Source organism: Rhipicephalus microplus, chromosome 7 (assembly GCF_043290135.1).
Source record: "Rhipicephalus microplus isolate Deutch F79 chromosome 7, USDA_Rmic, whole genome shotgun sequence".
Classification (NCBI taxonomy): domain Eukaryota; kingdom Metazoa; phylum Arthropoda; class Arachnida; order Ixodida; family Ixodidae; genus Rhipicephalus; species Rhipicephalus microplus.
In genome coordinates this window covers 129,976,286-130,001,514 of record NC_134706.1, presented here as the reverse complement: position 1 = coordinate 130,001,514, position 25,229 = coordinate 129,976,286, and the positions used below count along the sequence as shown (strand labels likewise).

General features: G+C 44.1%; 1 protein-coding gene across 1 annotated transcript in view; it reads right to left on the bottom strand.

Annotated features, from left to right (window-relative positions):
* Window positions 1–25,229, bottom strand: part of LOC142767625 (guanylate cyclase 32E-like) — a 353,448-nt gene that overhangs the window by 117,386 nt on the left and 210,833 nt on the right. The window contains exons 3-5 of the mRNA XM_075869693.1: window positions 22,096–22,279; window positions 16,112–16,231; window positions 2,159–2,336 (exon numbers count right to left, since the gene is read on the bottom strand). Coding sequence (XP_075725808.1) covers window positions 2,159–2,336; window positions 16,112–16,231; window positions 22,096–22,279 — 482 coding nt within the window. The remainder of the gene's footprint in view (window positions 1–2,158; window positions 2,337–16,111; window positions 16,232–22,095; window positions 22,280–25,229) is intronic.

Genomic DNA, 25,229 nt, shown 5'->3' with positions numbered 1-25,229 from the left:
AGTGTACAGCGGCTGCGCTTCACCAACTAAGTCCTTTAGACTTACCTTTCCAAATCGGGTCATGAAGTTCAAAAGGGTTGAATCTTTCTTCAAGAACAAAACCAAAACACAACAATAAACGAAGCCACAAGTAAGAATACTAGGCAAATGTGCATACTACCCATCATTCCCATGGTCGCTGAACGATTGAAGCGACGGAGTTCCCTCTAGTTAATTTTAGGAAACTCTGTGGCTCAATCCGCCCTCTTTTGTCGCAGCCACCTCATCTGTCTGTTCGTGTCTGTGTTGTAGACAGACAGACAGGCAGACAGACAGACAGACAGACAGACATATGAACGGAAGGAGGGTTTACGGCTTACCGATGCCATGAAACCCTTTCCAGCTTCGTCCCACTCTTCATTCACTCCGTGGTAACTCTCTGGTACATTTTCTGTAATGAAATATATTCTACCGGTTATCGTGAATAAAATTAATCCGGATTGCGGGGTCCCGATCTATTGTTGTAAGTGTGGGGGCTTGCGCAATTTTGAACACATGCGCTTGCGCAGCACGGCATTGGCCGCTGCGGCTTCTCACGGTGATCAGTGGTGGCAGCGAATACTACACAGTGACGCATTGGCGGACCAACTCAGGGCTGTCCAGAGGGCCAGTGTGGTGGCAGAAGGGCTTGGCCTCTCTGTCCCAACGTGGGAGCAGCCAGCATCGGTCCTGGACTGATCCTCAGGACTTCAATAAATTTCTTCATAACAACACCAGCGTGTTAGGAGCGTGTTGGCGTCCTTTGCAGACACACTGAATGCGTCCATCGGAAACACGGGGTGCGTCCTACAGAGAAGCTGGACGCGTCTCAACGGCAGTAGTGCTCCCTCCTCCTTGAGTGTCTCGGCGCCTTACCACTGCCTGGATGTTCCCTGCCCGGCGTAGGCCCTTGCGAACGTTACCCAAGAGACTATTGGGACCTCTCTCGTTTTTTGGGGGGTGGGGTGGGGGGAAGGCAGTGTGTGCTTACGCCTCCATTGGCTCTTCACTTCCCCTCGTCCACGCAACCAATGCAGATCACCCACTATTTGACGTAACGAACAGAACGCCTCCGTCCGCATTAGGAACGCGTAATAAATTGCACCCCTGGAGGATACATTATGGTGCACTAAAATTGCCAAAAAGCAAACCCACTTTTCATTATTTACTGTTGTACACAAAGTGTGTGTTTCATTTGGGTTCTTGTTTGTTCGAGAAATTGCAATAGGATGATTTACGTACCGCAATAAATCATTCTGTTGGTTCCAAATGAGCGTGCATTCTTGGCCTTCCAGATTAAGCTGTAATGCCTGTTATTGAGGAAGGCATACTTGAGCCGTGCACAGTGGCCCCCATGCACGTCGAGACGTTATGCGCGTGCGCGTAACTTTTCCTAACACTTTTTGCAAATAACTTTTATCTAATAGGCAAGAGAATTTCCCTCAGAATTTCCAAACATTCGTGACCCGTAATCGGGGCTTGCAAAGAAAATATCTCAAGATTCATTTTGCTGTAGCCTCTAATATTAGCTATCAATCATGCATAAGCTCACGCTATAACAATTGTCATGTCATACCAACTAGCCCAAACCGTCACGCTTCTGATTTACCTGCTCGTTACATCTCATCTATGTCGGCGTGTTATTATTCTTTTTATTTCTTAAAATTTATTGTTCCACATGTATTTAAACAAACATTTTGTTAACAGAAATATTCAAACGTGTTGGTATTCTTTTTTTTCGATTTTGATAGCTTTTGTAGGACCAAATAACAGTACAAGAATGTAGGCAAATAATTACACGTTCGAAGGACCCGTAGTTAAAGCTGTCGGTTTGACCTCCTAACAAGAACTAGAAATTGGTTACAAGAGCCTCACCAAAGAGTAAGTCATATTTTTTATACAATTTCTAGAGCGTATGTACTACAAGGTTATCCAGCTCAAGAAGAAATGAATATGAAGATACTGATGACGCGGCCACCAAAATCTGAAAACGGGACGGCTCAGTGCTCTCCTATAGTTGATTACGAAGTATTCGAAATTGTTAAACATTTTTTTGCTAAACACTGATGATACGTGCATGCGAGCGTTACGTAAGTAGGAACGAAATTTTTCCAAAATCTAGAATTGAAGTCATGCTTACCTCTTGTGGCGGTGTGGGAATCACGGATGATGCGTCGTATCGTTCCATTGGCGTCGTCTCTGTAGTCGTTCGGCACGTAGTATGTGTGCTGCACAGTGACGTTATGATCGCGCGCCTGCGCACTCAAGACGTCCGCAATGAGCCTGTTGTCACCACGGTCGGAGACCACCAACACCACCTACGCATGACGGCACGACACCAGTCGGTATTGAGTGCATTTCAAAAGAATGTACATTGGATAAAACAGCTATAACTACGCATTAAAAACATTTGTGTTACGATCAGAATCTAAGCGATCTGCCAGCTCTGTATTAGCTAAGGTTACCCGTAGGTGGCGGGATTCTAAAATCAGCCACGGCGGACGCATATAGGTTGAGGCAATCTGCTAAAGGCCCGTGACCTTAACTTTAGTAACACGTTAATGATCCCCGGCTGGTCGAAATATCAGGAGCTGTCCTCAACGGCTTCCGTGGTAATCATAGTTTGGTTTTCAGACTTAATTCGCAAATTATAATATTAGCATATTTAGAGTGCTTTCTATTATTTCGACTATTTGTCTGACTGTGCTTGTCTCTAACGTTTAGCCATCAACTACAGCTACCAAGTAGAATAAAGGACAAAACATTTGGCTGTTGAAACAAGCTACCCGGACTGAAAATCAACCGTTCTACAAATTTATTACGGCAGTAGGTAGTAGAAATCACCGACATCGTAAAGCACACAAAAGTAGGTGATAAAAAACAATATAGAAGTATGAACTCTTGGCTGAGTTGGTAATTCGCCTTTGTCTTGTCCTACACTCTTAGTCAAATCTTAGCCAGAGAACACGCCAGTAGGCAGGAAATTAAGTAAAATTATGGCCGCTTAAAGTGAGTCCGTTACGCGGCTCCGTAGCCATGCCCCAGAGTTACCAGATCAATTAGAAGTGGCCTTCAGAATAGACGGGACAATGATTAGCCGAGATTTCAAGTCAATTTTGTCCTGGGTACGGCCTGCAGTTACGCGTGACATTTGCGTAGGCGGCCTGAACCTGACGCGGTTGCGTCAAAAAAGCATGATTTTACGCAATCGAGAGTGGTTTCTCGCCAATAATGCGGTGAATCTTATGACTCTAGGTAATGAGAAATCCATTAGTACCAAAATTATTTACAATTACGACATTAACATGCAAACCACACTCAGCACTGGAATCAATCTCGGGACATAATGCACGTGAAGCATATGTCTTATCCATTGCACCACAGCGCCACCGCATGAAGGCATGTTTTTCTACGGGTATATATCTACCAAGTCGCTTTTTGCAAACCTTCGGTGAAACCTTGAGCTTTTTTGTGCCATATCCATTTGTTTGCGCATGCATTTGATCAGCGAATAGTTTGTAGGGCTTCATGAACTCGGCTACGGCTTCAGTTCATGGTGCGCCGTTCCACAAGTATACGAATAACGTGTGTTCGTGCGTCGTTTTAGTGCCTCACCGTGAGCCGCGGATGTTTCGCTCACCGAAATTCGCGGATACCAGCGCTACGATGCTGTGTTCGACTGTCGAAGCCTGCGTATGTTTCTCGCACGTGCGTGTGCTGTGAGAAATTTGGCTGATTTTTGTGGCGAGGCACACGCCTGTCAGTGACAGCAGCCTATATTCTCAGCTGTTTGAAGATGATGCGATTTCGCACGTAAACGTTGCATGGGTATACGTTTTCTCACGTCATTTTTAATGATAATAGCTTACAACAAAGAATAATTATGCCAGCGAATAGTTTTATTAGGTTCTTATGGTTCTCTCAGGGCGTAATATTCGCCAAGTAATAGTAGCCATAATGTCCAAAAAATATTATAAAAAAGAACTATGTGTTCCCACAGAGACATCGCGCAGCTATCATGATGCTGGCCTACACAAATAATCACCGAATAGAGGCCTTTCGAAACAGAACACGCATAAACCAATATTAACGACACATTTCGGTCAAAGCAACGTATGAACATTATGCAGTCATTGATTGGCGGTTTTAAAGGTCACTGTGTCTTTTTGGAGGCGATGAAGGAATGAAGGTAGATCAATCCATTATGCGTTTTTTAGTTGCAAATACAGTTAAATTAACTCATGTCGTACATGTGTCTTCATTTTTAATCACGCCACCCTGTTTCTTACCGAAATATGAGTAATTCACAAAGTGTGCATGCATGTGTGCGCGCATGTTCATGTGTGCTTGCAGTATTTCGTCAGCACTTGCGTACACGTTAAAATATGGTGAGGGTTACAATATTGAAAGAATTACATGCTACGCGACTGAAATGATGCTCACACTTTCTCTCGACGCTGGTTATGTCGGCAAGCACGAAAAGGGATAATTATGTCGTATTCACGAAAAATCCAGCTGTCAATTGGACAGACAATTGCAATCGAGAGTTGCATGATGTTGATTAGGTTTCCGCTGTCTGACGTGTACTTGCAGACATGCGTACTGCAGACTGCCTGTCTCCAGAGCGCAGATCTAAAGAAGCGAAAAATTCGTCTCCTTGTAGGCAGTCCAAGGCATCATCAATGCGTGGCAGCGGATAGACATCCTTGCGCGTGATTCGGTTGGGACGTCGGTATAGTCCACGCAGAACCTGATGAATCCGTCCTTTTTCTTCTCCAGCACAACTGAAGAGGCCCAGAGACTGCTTAATGGTTTGATTATGCCACGTTTCAGCATATTGTCGACCTGTTCGTTGCTGACCCGGCGTTCGGCAGTTGACACACGAAATGGACGCTGTCGTAATGGTGTGTTTTGACCGGTATTTATACGGTGAACAACAGATGACACTCAACCTAAGGGAGGCTGATTGTGGTCAAAGGAGGCTCGAAAACGCTGGAGGAGCTTGATCAGCTGTTCCTGCTGCCCAGGCGTAAGGTGGCAATCAATGGACTTACGGAATACATTCGTAGGGTCATTGACGTCAGTTGCTGGTGTAATGGCACAAGTCGGTAGAAATGGCTCGTCTGTATACATCGGATCTTCGAAAATACAATATAAGGGATCGATGCTCTCCAGACACTCGCCGCGTAGCAGGATGTATGAACAAGTAAAAACATTGCACGCATAAAGTACCGCCGAATCATTGGAAAAGTTGATGACGGCAAACGGGAGGACGATCGGAGGACGAGGGTTGAGTTAGTGGCAGCAGGGGAAAACACAGGCACTAGGATGGTGGACAAAGAGGCGATGCGGATATCAGCTGAGGCAAACACTTTCGAGGGACTGTGGTGATCAATATCAAGGTACGGATTCGTCAACGTGAGTTCAGCACGAGCGCAGACGACGAGGGCCTGATGGGTAGAAAGGAAATCCTATCCTAATACGATGTCGTAAAATGAACGTGGGAAAACGACGAACTTGACGGTGTACCAAACATCTTGAATAAGAACACGTGCTGTGCACTGAGCCGTCGGTGCGATGAATCGGAAGGTGGCTGTACGCAGGAAAAGATTCGTAAGCGGCATAGTAACGTTTGTCAAATTGCGGCAGAGTTTTTCACTAATTACAAATAACGGCAGCGCCAGCGTCGACAAATGCACGTACAGCGACACCTTCTACTAGCACATCGATTTCTTTGGGCGGACAAAGAGGAGGTCTTGGAGAGTTCGACGACGACGCAGTTCTTTCTTCCGGAACTGCGGCTGTCAGTTTTCCTCCCGAGCGGGGCTCGTGTGCCGAAGCATCGGGGAGACAGGTCGGCGACGGGGCGGTAAGGACCGACGAAAGTCGAGAGAACGTCGTGGGGACAACGAGTCGGCGATAGGGGAAGATGGTCGCTGGGGATTCTGGGCAGCCTGGTAGTTTAAAGAATCCCCATGGTCCGTAGGCTGGAAGTTGCGACGGTGGCAGTAGCGTGCTATATGGCCCACAAACCCGCATGCAAAACAGATAGGTCGATTATTGAAGGTGTACCATGGGTTAACGACAGAAGATGCAGGGGCGAAGTAGGATGGGGTGCCACATATGTAGGCAGCGTCGTAGAGTAGGAGGACTCGGTGCCCCGGTATGTGCCAAAGACAGGTGGGGCTGGTGGCCTGGCAACGACGGCAGCGTAGGTCAGCGGCGTAGGGACAGATGGCGATGAAAGCAGTGCCTGTGGGACCTGTGTCTCAATGACCTGGCGTAGACAAGGGTTTAACGAGGTCAGTGGCTCGGATGCTTCGGCCTCAAAGGAAAGCTGACTCGCAAGTTCTTCACGGTTGAATTGTTTGATGTGGGGCAGTAAGGCGGTGTCATCAGCAGCGACGCCGTGCACGAGGGCGGAAACTTCAGCTGTGCCTTCAGCGGCCCTGCGCGTCGAGACACACTGCTTACGCAACTCGTCGTACTCCTGACAGAGCTGGACAACGTCGGTGACAGCCTGTGAGTTCCTAGCGACGAGCTTCTGGAAGGTATCGTCCTCAACTCCTTTCATGAAGTGCTTGATTTTGTGGTGTTTGGTTAGAGATGCATCGAGGCGCTTGCAAAGAGACAATGCATCTTTGATGTAACTTGTAAAAGTCTCGTATCTGCACTGGACTCGACTACGCAGACGCTGTTCCGCGCAAAGCCAGCGTTTGGTGGGACGACCGAAGACCGCGGTAATGGTGCTCTTGAAGGTGCACTAGTTGGTGATTTCGTCTTCGTGGTTCTTGACCCAGATGCTAGCCACATCAGCGAAGTAAAACGCACGTTCGTGAGCTGGTCGCAGGCGTTGCATTTGTGGAAGCACTTATGATTTCGTAGTCGATGAGCCAGTCTCCGACGTCATGTTCTTCATTGCCGCGCAAAATTGGTGGGCCGCGTTGCTGAGACACGCCAGTACAAAAGACTCTCGTTGGTGAGGTAGCTTGAGAAGGGCAAGGAGCAATCATGGTGAACGGTAAGGGTAGCGTCCGATTGCGAAGTTCTAGGTTTATGGGAACCCCGGCTCCTCCACCACTTAAAGTAGAGGTGTTGTACGTCGAGAAAGGTTCAGTCAGACGCAGCTTGGCGAAAGGTGCTTTATGAGGCAGGTCTTGCTGCCGGCGAGTGGCGTGTGCGAGCTACTACTACGGCCAATCTTTATAGTCTCCTTCACTGACAGCAGAACTTATGTCATTCCAATTCTCTCTCTCTCTCTCTCTCTCTCTATATATATATATATATATATATATATAAATATATATATATATATATATATATATATATATATATATATATTATCACCGACAGGAAAACTACTGGACGCGTTGAACATAACACACACTTGACCTACTAATTTACACACCCCGGTAACTAAATAGCGCATGAGCGCATGTGAGACCAATCTATCGGAGCACGCAAAACGCTTAACCGTGGCTTCTAGAAAATTCACCTCTTGAAAGCAGTGCACAATAACGCATCGTTGGCGTGAGTTTTTTCTCCATTTCTTCAGATGTAATATATCTCAAATCTCTGAATAAACCTTCGTTTCCCACAACCGACACCGTTAATAGTGTGGCGAAACACAGTATTGCAGGCGTGCTATTTAGAGTGGCTTCGCAAATTAGCCCCGTCATTTGCGTAAAACAAAGCTTTGTGTTGCCTGAGGCATTCATTAAAGCACCAGCATGTTTGGCCGGAGTATGCACTGCCATGCAATAAAGGAACGCGGTGTATCACGTATGTAGCCAAAAAACTGACTTCTACACAAAACTCGCGCTACACACAACTATAAATTATGCTTGCTGATGGGTGATTCTGCTACCAAGACCACTCAGATGTCGCGGCACCAAATACGCTATACACATTTCGTGTTTCTTCTGCTCTTCAGGTTATTGTCATTGTGGGGTAACTCTTAAACATATAGAACAGTGATAATATTTTTTTTCTTGCGAGAAGATGTAGCTGCATGTGTCTTTTCATTCTTCAGTGGAACTCTCTCCAGTTCTTCAAGCAGCACCTCGGCTACTGAACTCGTCGCATAGTCTAAAACCCAGCCGACTTCAATTTACTCGCTTCTTTGAGTTTCTGTTTCAGTTTACTATTCGTCCGAAATGCAAGGCGTCATTGTTAATTGTATGCAAAAGAGGGTCTCCAATATAGAGACAGCAGTGGCGCTTTCAGTTAGCAACAACGTTCTAATACTTAATATTACAGTGTGTTAAAATTACACAATGCAAATATAATAACTAGGAAATGTTATAATACAAAAGACGAATGCTACACCAGGAGACCACAAGAATTAGTTATGCGTTTAAACATACACACCACACACACCACAAAAACTTGATCTAAACTCTTGCTCCATAGCTGCCCATTTGGTAACAGCTGTCTTGCAGCGCATGCTCGAAGAAGACATTAGCTTTGCTCCTCATGTTATTCTCAGTAGAATGAGCTGTACGACGAAATGCCTCCTCGTACCCGGAGCTTACATTGATCATTCATTTATGTCAACATTGGACGTTATTTCCATCTTGAAGAACATAATTGAAATATTCTGTGGCAATTCATAGAAGAAGTGACGCAGCACCGTCACTAAGTATTAAAGAATATCCATACCCGCAGGCTTAGACTACTGTGGGATAGCATATTTACAATCACTGAAAAATCATCCTCGTATCTACAGACCTTCGCTGTATGTTACACTATCATGTAACATGCCAGAAAGTGTTGTGAAGAAAATGCAGGTTCACCCTGCAAGTGTACCCAACTCTACACAGACTCCATGCTTACATTTCACCGTGGAAGCCCATAAATGTAGGCCTACTGTCTTGGCCTAGCCGTTCAACAAATAAGCGTTCATTGAAAAGGGAGGCAACGCTTTCCAAGATGCTTAACCGCTGTCATCTATGAATTGCTCTGCCAGTTTACAAAAGGCCAGCCTGCTCTGTGGTGTTCTACGTCGTTGTTCTCGCGTGTTTTGTTGTGATTACAGCTCGTAGTCTGTCGACTTTAGAAATGTACCAATAGGGCCAGTTCAAGAACTTTTTATGGGTATTAATGCAGGAGCCTAGCGATAGTTCTGGAATTGCTGCTAGTGAACATCTCTGCTATTATCGGTGATCGGCAATATAGTTCAGCCCATGGTGGTGTAAGCTGTCTTTCTTACAGCATTCGACTCTGCGCCGCTGCCTGCAGGTGCTTTATGTTGCAGAATTATTTATTAATTTGATTTGCATACACAGACACAGAACACAGAGATAACAGGAAGAGAGGGAGCTGGCAACTGCCACCTGGAGGAACACAATACCTGCTCACTCTTTTGGGAGGAGGGAAAAACGGAGAAAACAAAGATTAGAGGGGGAAAAAAGGAAAGAAGATGAGGAAGAAAAATGACAAGGACTTCGAGGAGTATGAGTAAAATAAATAAATAAAAATATTAAAAACCATCTATACACGGGTGGCCAGGACCGTTTGGTTCATAAATGTAAGGAGAGCTTGGTGAGCCTAGTCGCGTCGCGAAGCACAACCACTCGAAAAGAGGGAGTCGTCTAGGGTCGCGCACCTAAGTCCTAGGAATTTATATTTCTTATTCAGCAAAGACAGCTGCGTATCAAATGTGAGACAGTGCACTACGAGATGCTCAAGTGTTTCGCAGATGCCACAAGCTGCGCAAAACGGACTGTCCACACGTCTTTGACGGTGTAATCATCGTTCACGCACCACCACAAAGCCCACTCTTAGTTTTTAAAAAGGCGCTCGGGAACGACAAGGTAAGCCATGGCCACGAACACGGGGAGGGAACGATCCATTCGCCACACGCTGGTCTGGGTGCTACTTTAGGAAGTGTCGGCGTATAAGCAGACGAGCGTTGTCCATCGTACATAGAATTCCCGGACAGTCAGAGCCATCATGGTTGCATGACAAAGCAAGGCGATCCGCTTCTTCATTACCCGCATTGCCCACGTTCGAAGGTATACCCACTGTGATGCTAGGCATACCCCATGTGACCGAATATTGTTGATGGATTCCATGATGCTGCTCAGAATAGGGCTGACGGTCTTCTTGCTGGCGAGTCTGCTAAGGGCACCACGAGACTCATTGAGGATAGCAACCTTCGATGCTGGTAACCCTTCTTGCACGTACTTAAGGGCGACATCAATCGCTACTAGCTTAGCCACCACCGACGATGAGGGGTGCGGTATGTTAAACAACCGCCTGATATTGGTTGAAGGGCAGAAGAAAGCTGCAGAAGCGCTCAGGCCATCACTGCGTACAGAAGCATCCGTAAATACTTTTGCACAGTCTTCAAAGTTTTTGAATAAGTGTTAATGGGCTAATTGGTATAGTTCCGAAACACGTTGGTCACACTTTTTGCGTATTCCTTGAATTGGCAGATGAGTAAGGAGGGCACATGAGAGGTGCTCTGTCAATGTTGGCAACTCAATGGTTTTGCCGGAATTGCGAGTGTTGTCGTGAAACAGAGCCGCCATTTTACCCATCGGAGAAAGTGGTTGCTGTAACAATCTGTTAACGAGTATCTTGCGATCTGGGGCTCGGTTCATACGCTCAATATGATGTAGTGCTCTCTGGTCAGCTTGCAGTTGCCGCTGAAACTGCAAGCAGAATACAACGTGAATACAACGAGTAATGCAGGTTTACTGAGACATGCCATCACTTGATCTTGCATTGCTCATGCGAATTTTTTGTTTACATTGGATTTTACATTTAAAGTTCTCATACTTTTCAGTTTCTCTATGCGAGAGTTTCAGAATGTATCGGACAGCTGGAGTTTCTAGTGTGATTCAATTTATATAAGCATTCCCTTACGATGACGTAGAGACCACAGTTGAGCAAGTGTCGATACTCGACCTTGGCACCGGAATGAGACATTTTAAAGACGATAGCCTATCTCGGGGTACTTTGACGGAAAAATTTTGGTCTGTATGTATGTATGTATGTATGTATGTATGTATGTATGTATGTATGTATGTATGTATGTATGTATGTATGTATGTATGTATGTATGTCTGGCGTAATGATACCCCAAACGGCCCCAAACAATACCCGAAACGGCATACCCTATCCGCAGCGCCCACCAATATTGCTCAAGTCTCAGCATTGGTACTTGTGCGATTGTAAATTATAACACAATTATTAGCATATCTGAGGCACCATAACAACACGGAAATATTTTGTATGTTTGGCTTTGCACTAGCGAAGGCATACATAAGTAATTCTAAGGACCTTAGCGTTTATCTTGCTGCGTTGACAATGCGACGTGATGCTCAAAAGTGCAAGTGTTTCCAACGCTTTGCTAAGCCTAGCTAAGACGACATGGTGGTGGCACCTGCCCGTCCCTTTGCGTTCTACAACCTATTGCCTCCAAGGCAGGCACGCACGCCTTCCTTCGTTTTCGGAGATAGCTGCCAGATAGCGCTCGTGTATAACGTGCCTCGATGCGCTCGTTCGCCTTCGCTGCACGGATCGAGACTCTCTAACGCAGCGCCTTCAGAATACAAGTCACCAATTTTCTCGCGCAGGACATCAAATAAACACTTTGTTCACTCTCTCCAGACGCAAGACAATCGTCTTTCTATGACACTTGCATTTGAACATCAAGATACTGGGCCATTTTTTTTTTTTGATTACTGGCAAATCTAGCAGAAGAACGTTTACCTGAGTCGCAAAACATTCTTGGGACTTTTTTTTCTACCTCAGATAACGTGCTGCAGTTCATTTTTAGCACAATCTGGACTTGACCCGTTCATTTTTTCTTGTGGTGGGTGGCTTAGCGAGTATTCTGTGTCTTCTTGTTGTCAATATTGTACGCATATAATTATGTATCAATGAGCGATCTTCCTAATGTAATCAGTCGCAGCATAGATGTGTCAGACGACCAACTGATATCCGGAGAAAACAAACTGCAAATACAAGTCAATATCTAAATCCGTGAATGTATTCTCCAGTTCTTGCTTCGTATCACTGTCATGGGAGCTTATCAACCAACAATTGGCGCTACTGAGTTAGAGGACGCACTCTCGATGACCGACTACTCCGGTCATATAGCACGAAAAGAGTGAAGTCTAAAAATAAATGCAAGTGTACACATATTTATGAGCACATATTCATGAGCACCCACGTTGGCGTAATTATGCCTTTGTGGTTTATAACATAGTATCTCATCAAAACATACTGGTTTCGGCATCTAGAGAACTGGCACTCGTCTCTTTATTCGTAATTCTTGTGGGGCTTCGTATATCTAGCATATTTATCTTGACATGAAACTGTTTAGTGTCGGGGTCTATCAAGACTTCAAGTCTAGTTCAAATTTTTTCAGAAGCTTTCAACAGACTGCCTTTTAAGTGGAGACGCTTCGACCTTTCACTGCAGCCGCAGTGATTCCGTTCGAGCGAAAGCTGACTCATACCGGAAAACTTTCATTTCTTTCTGGTTATATACAAGTTTATGCGCATGGTTCGAATGAAACAAATTTATCTACGGCCACCTCTGTCATCCCAGAATAAGACAGAGTCAAGATATTTAAAATGGCTTACGTGACATTGTCTACAATGAAATATAGATAAACTAATGTATATATCAATACAGCACTCACTATTAACTGATACTTTACCTAAAGGCCGTTTCACATGACACAAAATGTAGCGATTTTCAGGCTGCGAATCCGCTCGCAGCGAAAAAAAGGGCAGTTCGCTCCCGCCGCAGCGGTCCGCGGCGAGCTTCCAACATGTTGAAAATTTTTGCTCTGATCGTAGCGGCGGGAGCGAATTTAGGTCGGGACCCGTCGAAATAGGGCTGGTCTGGCAAAGCCGTCGAAATAGAGTCGACATGTTTGTTTTTATAGTGGCCGATGCTGTGCATTTTAAAATGAATTTAGACTGGAAAGTGTTTTTAACTGACGAGAGAAGATGGCCCTTCATTACCGTTCACGGAAACTTCATTATATCATAATGCACATATTATTACATTACATTCGTGTCTGTCACTAAGAGCGGTGGCAAGAACTTGCCGCTCCAGTCGCAGAGCGAAACTTTTGGTCCATGTGAAACGAAACCGCCATTAGCAACGGTTGCGAACAGAGCGATTGGAGCGAACGGAACGGTTTTTTTTTCACTGCAATCGCGGCATGTGAAACAGCCTTGACGCACCTAACGACAGGTGACACACATGGGCGCCTGAAGGACGGTGCAAAGGTGAGGGAGCATTATAACTACCTTCCTTACAATTCGGCCTAATATTTTTCTATGCATGAACATCTTGATTAATCAAGTTAGGTCCTGGTATTCAGCGTTATCATTTAATTTCGCAAGTTACGTATATCGAATTTTTTCCCCGTCATGCCAAGATAGTGAAAGAAAGGCTGCCTGCGCTGGATGACACTCCCCCCCCCCCCCTTGCTCCTTAGAGGTTGCCGTCCTGGTAAAAAACTTCTGCGAACGCCCTTGGTCATACATAAACTCATGTACAAAAATAACGATATAGGCAGGACATCGCAGAGGAATTACCAACAATTATAAGCAGGCTAAAATCATTCTTATGTCAATCACGCGTTAAATGGCGCCTGCTGAGCTAAAAAAAATGCGCTTGTTGGTTCATTGCTATAGTGTACTAAAACTGAACTTTTTCGAATAACTGTAGTGTAAGCGCATGAAGAAACAAAGGAGCACAGGAGAAGCGCTTTCTCGCAACTTGGAAATAAAAGAACATGTACGCACACAATCAATGTCAACGCATGCGTGTGAAGGCAAGAAGCACAGCCGTGACCACTCGAGAACTGTCCGTAAAAACAGAATGAATAACCATAAACTTATTATAGAAAATCAAACTCCCTATAATGCAGCAACACCAAAGGTTGGCTCATGCGCTGTTCTCTTCTTTTTCTTTTGTGAAAAGCTTCCGTGAACTCGAGAGGTAATTGATTGTTAGAAAGAAAAAAACAATTTTCATGCATATCCAACTAACCCAACTTTCGATTCTGTTGAACATTATGGTCTCACTGTTCGTCTTAGAAAGAAATGTGCAAAATGTTTCGTTGAGCTGTGCTATTGGTTCGGCCAGTACACTCATTGCAACGTTGCTTATTGCAAAGCGTGCGCTTTCGTTCTTAATACTGATATTATTGAAGCACGTAAAATGAAAATTAATTGTGTAAGCAACGTAAATACCACACACAAAATGCTCAAAATGACTAGTCTCTCACGTCTCAAGATAAAGCATTTCGCTTCGTTCGTTGATCGTGGAGATGGTAGTTGTCTGAAAATCTTGGCATCTATTCTTGTGAACCCGTTGCAGACGCGGTTTAAAATGTATTGTCGCGTGACTATTAGGTTCATGCTAGGTCACAATACCGAGGCGTGTGCTCAATAAAATGATCGACACACATGAGACGCGGGCGCACCAACTAACATCATCATTTGAACCCAAGAGGCCACGGCTAATGTATTTTGCAGCTTATCTCACATCAATTGCTGCGTGAGCTTTCTTTAAATGACGTAGCACCTACAAGTCAAAACTATTTTGTCATTCTTCTTCTTTTCATCTGAGCTCGTTCTCGAGCAGTTGTATCCCTCTTCTCGGCACAGGGCAGCTAAGCAGACATACGTCTAGATAACCTCTCTGCCTTTCCTTAATTCCCTCTCTCGAAGCCTTCACATTCTATAGCAATTTTTTTCATCTTTCAGTGTATTTCATTACTATTCACCAGGAGTCTAAAACTCACACCCGGCTCCTAGCCGCAGTCCCGAAAGTTTTGCAAAATGTTGGGATAGTAAAAAAAAGCTGAAAACAAGATTGGCGAGCATGTGTGTGTGTGTATGTGTGTGTGGGGGGGGGGGGTGAAAGGATTGTCAAATCAAAATGTCAGCTAGCATTGAACTTTGAAGGATAGCTTTTCCCATATCTCATATAAAAGTCATTTCTGAGTGATCTTGGGCGTCGAGCTTCGATAAACTTATAACTATAGACGATTTTCCGCAGCAGCGTAGGGACACCGCCATGTTTGATCACATGACCGTAACTGGCCTTCTCCCAGGCAGTTTAGCCAGCCAACACATTGGGCCAGCTAAGTGACTGTGACCGTAACTGAGGTTAGAAGCCAACTAACTGGCATCACCCACGCAGATACGACTGTCCGCTTCGATTCGAATCGTGCTTGCAACAGGGCCACTGTCATCCAAGCAATAAATACATGGAGAAACAGCTACCGCTTTGTGTCTTCTCGCGCTGGGCCGGCAGCATCAGGTGACAGTCTTTATTATGGAAATTATCTATGTTTATTCAGGCATGCTTGCTTACCATGGTTTCCAATAAATTCAGAATGCATTTTGAAAACACTGCAAAATACCAGCGAATACATTGCTCTTGAAACTTGAGGACGTAAATATAAAGGAAATAAATTCATGCGTTGGAAACTTACTGGTCACACAGCACTAATCGATGGCGTGATAGACTTGAGGGGAAAGGAGACAGCACCTATAGACATGTTGGCTTTTCCGGCACGTCCGTCTGCTTCACTCGGCTATAGCTATAGGCGTGCCTGTAGCGACTGCTTCGCACAGACCCTTTCAAAACGCTGAGCGGACGACGCGACATGGATGTTGAATCGTTTGTAGAAGGCCACGGCAGAAGGGTGGCCGTAGTTAGGTGATGGCCATGTTGATGTGGCGTCAGCTCGTTTTGAATAAACAAATGAACTGTAGAAAATCCACAGTGATTCAGTCCAGGATGCCGATCGTGAAGTATAGACTGCTTATTTCGTTGTTGTATTCCCCACAAAGTGACTGCAGAAGCTGCCCTATAAGAAATAAATGCTTCAGACCAGTCACACCAGTGTATGTTGTATGAACAATGAGATATTATTCATGATAGGCGAGATAATACAGCGATCAGAATCTATTGTTGTCGCTAACGATCTGCAAATCACAAAACTTAGGGCAAGAAGAATTTTGTGCACGACGCGCGCGCTGCTGACGAAGTGTCTATGGGCCGCATATTTGAAAGGCTGGCTGTGTACATTGAACAAACTCCTTACCTGATCCCAGCGATAGTGACGTAGCAAAGATATGACCGACTTGGAGACCTTGGACAGCGGTGGCAGAGTTCGGGCGAACGTTCCGAACGACCGGCCGGACACTCGCAAATCGGAGCAGCGCTGCGAAAAAAAATAACATCCTAATTAGAAGCAGATTTGTTATACCGCGCCTCTTGGTAAAGCGGTAAAAATAAATAAAGAAGCTTCCTTGTCCTGGGAAGCCTGTTCGTTTCGAACCGCCTTATTCATGCTTCTACAGGCACGAGTAAGCTACCTACTTAATCTGCTGGCATCATTAGAACGATTCCGCGTAAATTCTGAGTAGCGTTGCGTTATACTGCTGTCACACACAAAAAAGAACAACAACAAAGGACCAGTCTAGAAACCCATTACAGCAAGAACAAAAGCTAATCGTATATATTTGAGCAGATACAACACTATGGTTCAGCTCTCCCCTAATCCACCTTTTTTAGGAAACTAAATTCATTTATCGGATATGATCGCAACAGAAAAAAATAAAAGCGTTTCCGTGAAATGTACTAACTTTGTGCACCTATCCGCCCCAGTCTGATTATGGGAGAGAACGCACTCGTAGGCTTATTTGGTGCGTTTAGACCTTTCACAGAAAGGCAACTTTTTATACATTTTGTTTTGTATTACGTAGCTTACGTAACAGATTGTGTCTGGTTCAGTGCAGCCATAGTTGCTCTTACGCGATCGAAACTCACTCATTTAGCTAATTAAACAACTTATCTGATATTACGTGTCAGAATCAACCTTTATCATGTGTTTATGGTGATAGAAATTGTGTCGACACTTCAGGCGACTTTTCGCAGTTTTCGTTGCTATCGCCGTCACCTTCATGTTCTATACAAAGTCCAATTTGATGGCATCTCTCGCCCTTTTTATGTTATATATACCTGTAGAAAAGAGCACATGAGCGGAGAGGATGAATGAGGTTGAAGCAGGCATTTAATAAACCAGCCCATCTCCGTCAGTCCAGGAGCACCTCTATAACATTATCCTACGTTCTTATATCTGCAGTCAAATGCTCAAACACTGAATATCTGCCCTAACTTTGAACTGGCGTGCATGACGAAACCGGGGGGGGGGGGGGGGGAGGGGGATTCGAGCAACGCTCTCTTATAAATCTTCAAGCCTCTTGACATCTTCTTTTCCCCTGGTGCTATGTCACGCCAAGCGTCCGACAGCCAGGCTTTTTTTTTTCTGTTCAACAAGCCAAAAAAAAAGCGTGGCTCCGAGCTATCTCGTACAAGTATTTCATGCCAACAGTGCATTTGAAGGTGAAGAGTAGTAAATTTGCTTTATAGAGCGTGTCAATCTTCGTTAATAGGTGCAACAATGGTAATTGTCGATTGACAATGTTTTTTGTACACAATAAGAATACTTCAACATAATACGAATGAGAATACTTCAACCAGAAAGAAACATCGTTTCTCGTTAATACGCACTGAGCAGCGGGGTGCATTAGTAAATGGGCAGTGCTTAGAAGGATATTTTTCTCTCCGAGTAGTCAAAGTAATTTCTATTTTGCTTTTGCTACCACAAACTGCACCTTGTTTAATCTCGGTGTTTTGTTTTCTACATGTTAATGTGTGCAACCATCCTCCGATGCCGAGCGTTTATGTAGCGAGTTATTGTTTACAATGAAAAGGACATCCTCTTAATGCGATGCGAAAAATCACACATAAGTAGTCAGGCACAAAAAAACTGCTTTTTTTTCCTTTCCTTGCAGGTGTAGAAACCCGCGTCTGAAAGTGGCTTAACGCGTATGACTTTGGCCTTGCTTTCTTTTTTTTTCTACTTTGTGAGTATACCGCAATTCAATAATTATGAAAGAAATCGCAGGTTATATCTACGCGTAGTGTGTTTCATGCATAGCGCATTTATAACAGCCAACGTTTTTTTTTTTTTTCGCAGGCTGTTTTAAAGCTTATCAAGTGTAGTATGGTTTCTTCTTACGATAGTAAAAGTAGATGCACAACTTTTCACTTGTTACCGAGAAAGCTTTTCGGAAACATGACATTGTATTCTGCACTTATAACCGACTGTTACAACACCAGCAGAAGCGAGCGCGACGCACCGGAATACCGAAACACAGCACCCGCGAGGACACAGAGGGTTACGTCACGCAGCCATCGGAAAGGCCTTAGGACTCTGGGGGGTGTTGGTTGGAGTAAAAACTTTGAACTTTGATTCGAAGAGCGCAGTCGCCATCGCTGCCACGCACGCTATCTCGGCAGGCAACAGGGCGGATGCCTGGTGTGTACACCTATACGTGCCGTGTTCTAAATGCCTTGAAGCTGTGGAAAAATAGCACCTTTCCCCCGAGCCATCACATCCACCTTCAGAAACATTTTGTACAGGTACGCAACACCCAATGTAAAATAGTTAGCTACCAGTCTTGCTTCGTATATTCAATTGGTTGCTGTCACTTTCATTACTTCGCCTTTGAGGCGAAACTCTGACTTCATATATATGATTATTTTAAGCAGAAGTAGTTCCACATAGCAATAAACTCACCTCTTCAGTTGTCACTGAATAAATGTCCCGATTATATCATAGAATATTCCCTTGGTACAAAGATGTGGTATATTTAAAAATATTTTTTAGACTAGGGAACAATTATACGACAACTCCGAAGCACTCCTTTACGGTAGCATTGTGTATGTGTGTTTTAGCACACACGGCACCTACTGCAACTGAAATGGTCAGTAGATTTTTCTGGCTAAATGACAAAATGAGAAAAGAAAAGCTGCGCGTACAAAGCCCTTTCAAATGTGTCGACTTTAAAACAATTTTGCGGGACGACGTTAAAATCCACACTTTATGAACAAGACTAGCCTCAATACGACATCAACGGTGTATTTGTTCCACAGCAGTTAAAAAACCAAACTTTGTGGACACAAAATATTATCATCCTGACCATCGTTATTGCTGGCTTCATTACAAATATCACACTATGTTATTTTCTCTGCAAGATAAATAGCTATATCAATGCTGTCATGTTTAGTCTATTCCGATTGTTAATTATAGTATGACTGTGTATCTTCATTTTTTATATTATCTTACAGCTGCGTTGTATTCCTTGGGACATGGTTTGGGTACGGGTGACCCACACTTTGCGCCAAGACTTTCCACTTTTCTTCGACCTTAACTTTCTACTCGTTAAAAGGTGTGACTCCGTATACTATTCAGGTTTAACCGACCCATACACCCATTAGGCCTTCTTTGATGAGGCCCCACACCTACCGTAACGATGTCCTTGCATCACGAAATCAGTCCTCAACCAAACCCATATCCTGGCTTACAAATACAGAATGTGTTTTCTAAACACGGTATTCTAAAGAAAATAAAATTTAGAAGGATCCAAAGATCCTCCTATGCTAACTATAGCACACCTCCCACACCTACTGCTTTGACAAAGTGACACAGGTCCGGAACCGGTGTTTCTACCGATTCCCCTACCCATTCTCGACCTCTTTGCTGACATGCGCATGCGTATAAATAAAACCAAGCACAATATCTACACTGATTCTTGATCAGTACCAGTCTATCGTCAAATATGCTGAATTGACAATTCCCCTAAGTTCACTTACACACAAAAATACATACAAGCTGCTGAAAAGAGAACTCTCTGTGCGTGGGAACGTTCACAAGCCAGGATTTCTCTGCAAGTTCCATACGCAGCACATACTTTAACGCATAACATTCATTGATGTACACTGCAGCGCATAACGGACGCTCCTGTTTCATGTACCGTTCTAAAACACGTGAGCGTCCGCAGAACTCATTTTGTAACAGTGAAGTGGCCTGTCCACTGCGACCTCCGCCATGGCCGTCGACTTAAAATTCTGAGAACAGGCAGCGTTTATAAGAACCAGAAAATTTGTTTTCACTAAATGAAAAAGCAATTACGCACTTACGGCAATGTCCGTATTAGATTTTCACTCTTCGATCCAGCGTACGTCGTATGAACGTTAAGGGAGCAATTTTGCCCCCTGCGACGCACTTTTCACAACGTATATATGTACACAGCTCCGCGAGCGAGACAGGTTAGGCAGGGGTGATTAGATTTGCTGGCACAATGTAGATGATGAGAGAAAAAGACGAGCCACGGCAGGTTTCATGCTTTAGGTTGCCACGCATCATTAGGAACGTAATTTGCCAACGTGACAATTATATACACCTAGAAGGCAAATAAATGAAAGCGCGCCAGGACTTCATTTGAGGCAAGGGCGGCTCATTAATGCTGCTTTGAGCGCGAATTTCTTCACGAACTGGCAGCGAGTGCGCCCGGTGTGAAGGCAACGACCGCCCACCAATATCAGAAGTCCTCGCGGACAAGTTTCTTCTGATGAGGTTCCCAATTAGTGCCTATCTACCAGAATGCTTCGCGACACCTTTGACAAAGGAAGGACGTTCGACGACGACAAACTTCAGGCCTCTCCGGCCTGTGATGGCTGGTGAGAGACAGGCTCCCTGCGGTGCTGTTTCTTGATGTCGCCGGGCTGACGCGCGACGTCACCATGCTAGAAAATCGAAGTGACCAGTTTGACGCCTGCATTCATAGACGTCCCCACGAAGAGGGCACAGAGGCTGTGCCCCCACCCTTTAATAACCTAAAGCAGAGGGCGGTGAAAAGCCTGCCCTATATCGTTAGTCAGTCGAACCTGCCCCACCTTTGTATATTATTATTATTATTATTATTATTATTATTATTATTATTATTATTATTATTATTATTATTATTATTATTATTATTATTATTATTATTATTATTATATTAATATTATTATTATTATTATTATTATTATTATTATTATTATTATTATTATTATTATTATTATTATTATTATTATTATTATTATTTTGAGTGCTTTCACGATAAAATGGCATTCAAGAGTGCAGTGTATAAATACAGGAAATATACAACTAAAACAGTGCATGAATTCAGTTAACCCAACATTTTCTCACATTATAAAAAATATTGGTCACTATAATAAAACCAAGTAGAGTAAGCAGGAGTAATGAGTACAGGTAACAGATATTCGCGGCTATACAATATTAGGTAAAATTTCGCGAAAAAGTTTGCAGTCAGTGATGGTGGCGACACTTCAGGGAAGGTGATTTCAAAGCCGAGATGAACGGGGAATAAGTGACTGAAAGAAAGACTCAGCGGGCGATGATGGAACTCCTACGTTTTTACCATTATCAACACGGTTTAAAATCGATCGTAGTATGAGGTGATTATTAAGTGCTGTATGTTGAGAAATTTGAAGAAAAAGATCTTGTTCATGCAGGTTTTTCACGACAAAGCGGGCAAAAGTTCTTCATGTTGACTTCCGAGAACTCTTCGCTCCATATCTTTATACCCTTGTGGCCATGACAGTCAATTGTGGGAAGCTAGTCATCGCTTCGTATTCATATTTTCTTCAACTGTGAAGCACGTGTTTGGGATTCAACGAATACATAAGCGGAAAGGGCGCTACTATGAGATATTGTCCCCTTTAATTGGTAACCCCAAGCACGCTTATGCTTGAAATGGTGGTCCCGCATGAAGTTCGCGGCCATATTTTTATCCCCAGATTCCCGCTCTTCATTTGATCTCGCTTATCTCCACCGACGTCGAAAATAGTTCCAATGGTATTTAAAACCGAATACGTCCTGCTGGATTGAAGACTTTTCTTATTCCAACAGCAGGATGTTTTTCAACGGCTCGTAATTTTTTTTATTTCTATCCCTCTCTAGTGATTCTGGGTTCTATACTTTGGATTTATTATACTTTTTATATGGTGCCATTCTTCGAATTCGCCGCTGTTATCTTATGTTTCTCACATTTTCTCGCGCTTTACTTGAGTCCACATAACATTATAACAGCTAAAATTGCGTATTACGTTTCAACAAGTACAGCTGTCTGCTGTGTGCATTCGGTGACCACGTGCAGACTGTTGTCTACTCACGTAAGTGATCATGGGCAGGTTCCAGGCGTCAGCGACTAGCGCCTCGGCATAGCAGTTCTCGTCCGGTCCAATGAAGGCCACGACGCCGCTTTGCCACAGGGCTGTCATCTTGCGGATGGCCGATGATGTGCCCACTTGGCCCACATTCTCCGGTCGGAAGGTCACGCGATACCCCGGAAGCAAGCTGCGTTTGCAGAAAATCGGCCTTTGTGTTCATTTGTATCCCTATATACATGGCGTAACACAATGTGAACTGAAAAAAAAACCAGATAGCCACAGTGGTGGCACAACAGTTACGTTGCTGAACTGCTCACCCGAAAAACACCGGTTCGATCCCGGTTGTGGCAGTCGCATACCAATGGAGGCTGAATGCCAGGAGCCTCTGTACTTCTACTTAGGCGCTGATCAAACAAACTCAAGTGGGCGAAAACTCTGAAGCACTTCACTGAGGCATGCTACAATAACTTTTTGTGTGCTTCTTCTGCTTTTATTCCACGTCATTTGTGTGATGTACTTGAGTTTGCTTTGTAGGCCTTTGTAAATTTGATTTCACATGTTTTTTATCGCGTTACTAATATTTCATTTTGTATCTCGAATGTTCTGGATTGTTGCTGCTCGTTTTGCTTTGTATATGGCTATTATTACCACCTGCTATTCGTCTGCCAATTCTGTCTAATGGCGTCATGCAATGGTGGATTCATATTGACCCGCGACTCTGCGCAGGAGCTCTCCACTCTGGCGGAGGGCAACAGAAGGAAATCTACCGATGGAACACATGTCCTCTCTGTGAAGCAAATGGAAGGGTCAGAATGAAACGCGATGCGCGTGTCTCTCTTCTTGCTCGACTGGGCACGCTTGGCATAGCGACGCTATTCTAGCAAAACGTGAGCTCCGACACGAGGCGCACCTGACGCAACCAGCATCTGTTGGTGCGCCCAATGTTGGCAACGTTTGAAGTCACGGGGTGCTTGCGACTTCCGGTCGAATCTGGCGATTTTCGCGGAGTAGAAAAAGTTGCTCCGTGGAGTGGATCTCGCGACGGAGCTGCTCCAGATCTGCCTATGGAACGCACAGGGAGCACTCTCAACACGCCCTTGCAATACACTTGCTCCGCGTGAAGTAGTAGAGAGCATTAACGGAAGTGCTCCTAATCTGCCCATGAATGACACCATGATTCACTAGTGCTGTAACTGAGGGTCGCGTTTGCGGTACTGATGCTGTGGGACTCTCACCTGCATAAGAGTATTATGTTATTCATGTTTATTTGACTAATAAAGTGATTCTGAAACTGAATTTTCATAAAATCGGCTTTTGGTGAATTACAACCTGAGACATCGAAGTACCTAGCTGTGCGCAAAATAATGAATTCACCTGGAATAATTCATGCTCTCTAGTTAGGTTAATCTGAAGGTACTTCACTCGTAACTTCAAATTATACTCTCTAGTAATAATTGGTGACACTTCACCTGCAAAAACCACAATATGCTTACGAGTCAAGCTGTTTTGTGGGACGACACAATCATTTGAGCCACCTGACGTTATTTATAGTAGACCAGACTCGGAGTTCAAGAGTGTTTCCTATATCTCGCCTCATAGAAACGAAGCCGCCGCGGCCGGAAGTCAAACCCAAGTCCTTATGCTCAGCGGCGTTAATATCTTACCTGCTAAGCAATAGCGGTTTGTGAGAAATATGTATGTATATATTGACAGCGCATGTTGTACATTCAGTGAACGTCCCCTCAATGCCGCTTTAAACCTTGTAGCTTTCTAGTCCGTACTAAGTGACGTTTCGAATAAGAGCATTGAGGCGCTAGATAATACATAAATGACCCAATGGCATCATATAAAATGGAATTAAGAGCTTGTGTGACCGGTGTCAATGCACATCAGGCGCATCATCAGATGTTCGAAACTTCTGATGCCATCGACTATGGCATTCTTCATAAACATTTCTTGGCTAGAGGATGTAAACCCCGAAGTATTAATTATAGATGCAGGTAGGTAGGTAAGTCACAATTTTTTTGGATATAGGTAGCACACAAAATCACCTGCAACAAAATGCCTGTCACGAGCCATAAGGCAAGGCCTACACACCTGCATTCACTGCGTTCACCCTGTTGACACTGCAGGGTAGAGTAAGAAAATATAGAAAAAGCTGTTTTGTGTCTTCTCCGAAATATGGTATCCTGTACTACTGTTAGAGAAACGCAATCTATATACGGTAGTTTTGAATTTCGGACATATTCATAGCACAGCCAGCTTTCGATGGGGGTCATGTACACCCGCTGCGGTGGTAGTCGTGGTGGTTGACTGCTTACCCGCACGTCACGGAATCAAATCCTGTAGCCTTGGCGGGCGCATTTTTGGTGGAGGTGAGAATGCTAAAGGCTCTTGTACTTGGATTAAGGTGCATGTTAAAGAATCTCAAGCAGTCGAACTTCTGGAGCAATCCAATACGGCGTCTCCGTGATCGCATTGTGGTTTAGGGACGTTAAACTTGACTACTTATTATCACCCAGAGGTGGTGTGCTGCTGGACGTAATAGTGCTATTTTCTTCGCGCTTCGTAACGAAAGCTCGAAGTAACAGAAATGTAGTGCGCTGAAAAATTTAGGAAGACAGTGTTTCAACCATCCAAGAGACCGGCTCACTACGGCGAGGTAGCTGACCAATGGGTGGATGCACTTATAAAAGTTTTCTGAATTGAGCCCCTAATACAGGGCGTGCTAAGAACATCAAACTTTGTTCGCTTTCCGGTTTACTTTACTACTCAGTAGTTCAGGCGAAGTGTTCCGTATTACGATTTTTTGAGAGTGACGTGAAATTTGCTCAAGCTGTAACCGTAGGCCAGCATATGGCGCATGGTTATACGACAGTAAATTGCGAAGCAAGAGAAGCACAAGGGTGCCCATCTAGACACTTAAATCCTCATGACCATCTGAACTGAGTGAACTCATATAAAAGTAGAATTGAAAATTAATTGGTGACATAAAATATAGCGGTATTCCTTAAAGATTAACAGTTGTGTAATGAGATCATGATGACTCTACACTTAGACCGAATAATATATAGTGACAGTTTATTTAGTACAGACAGTAAAGCATTCACCACGACAACCATGAAAACTCTCATGGC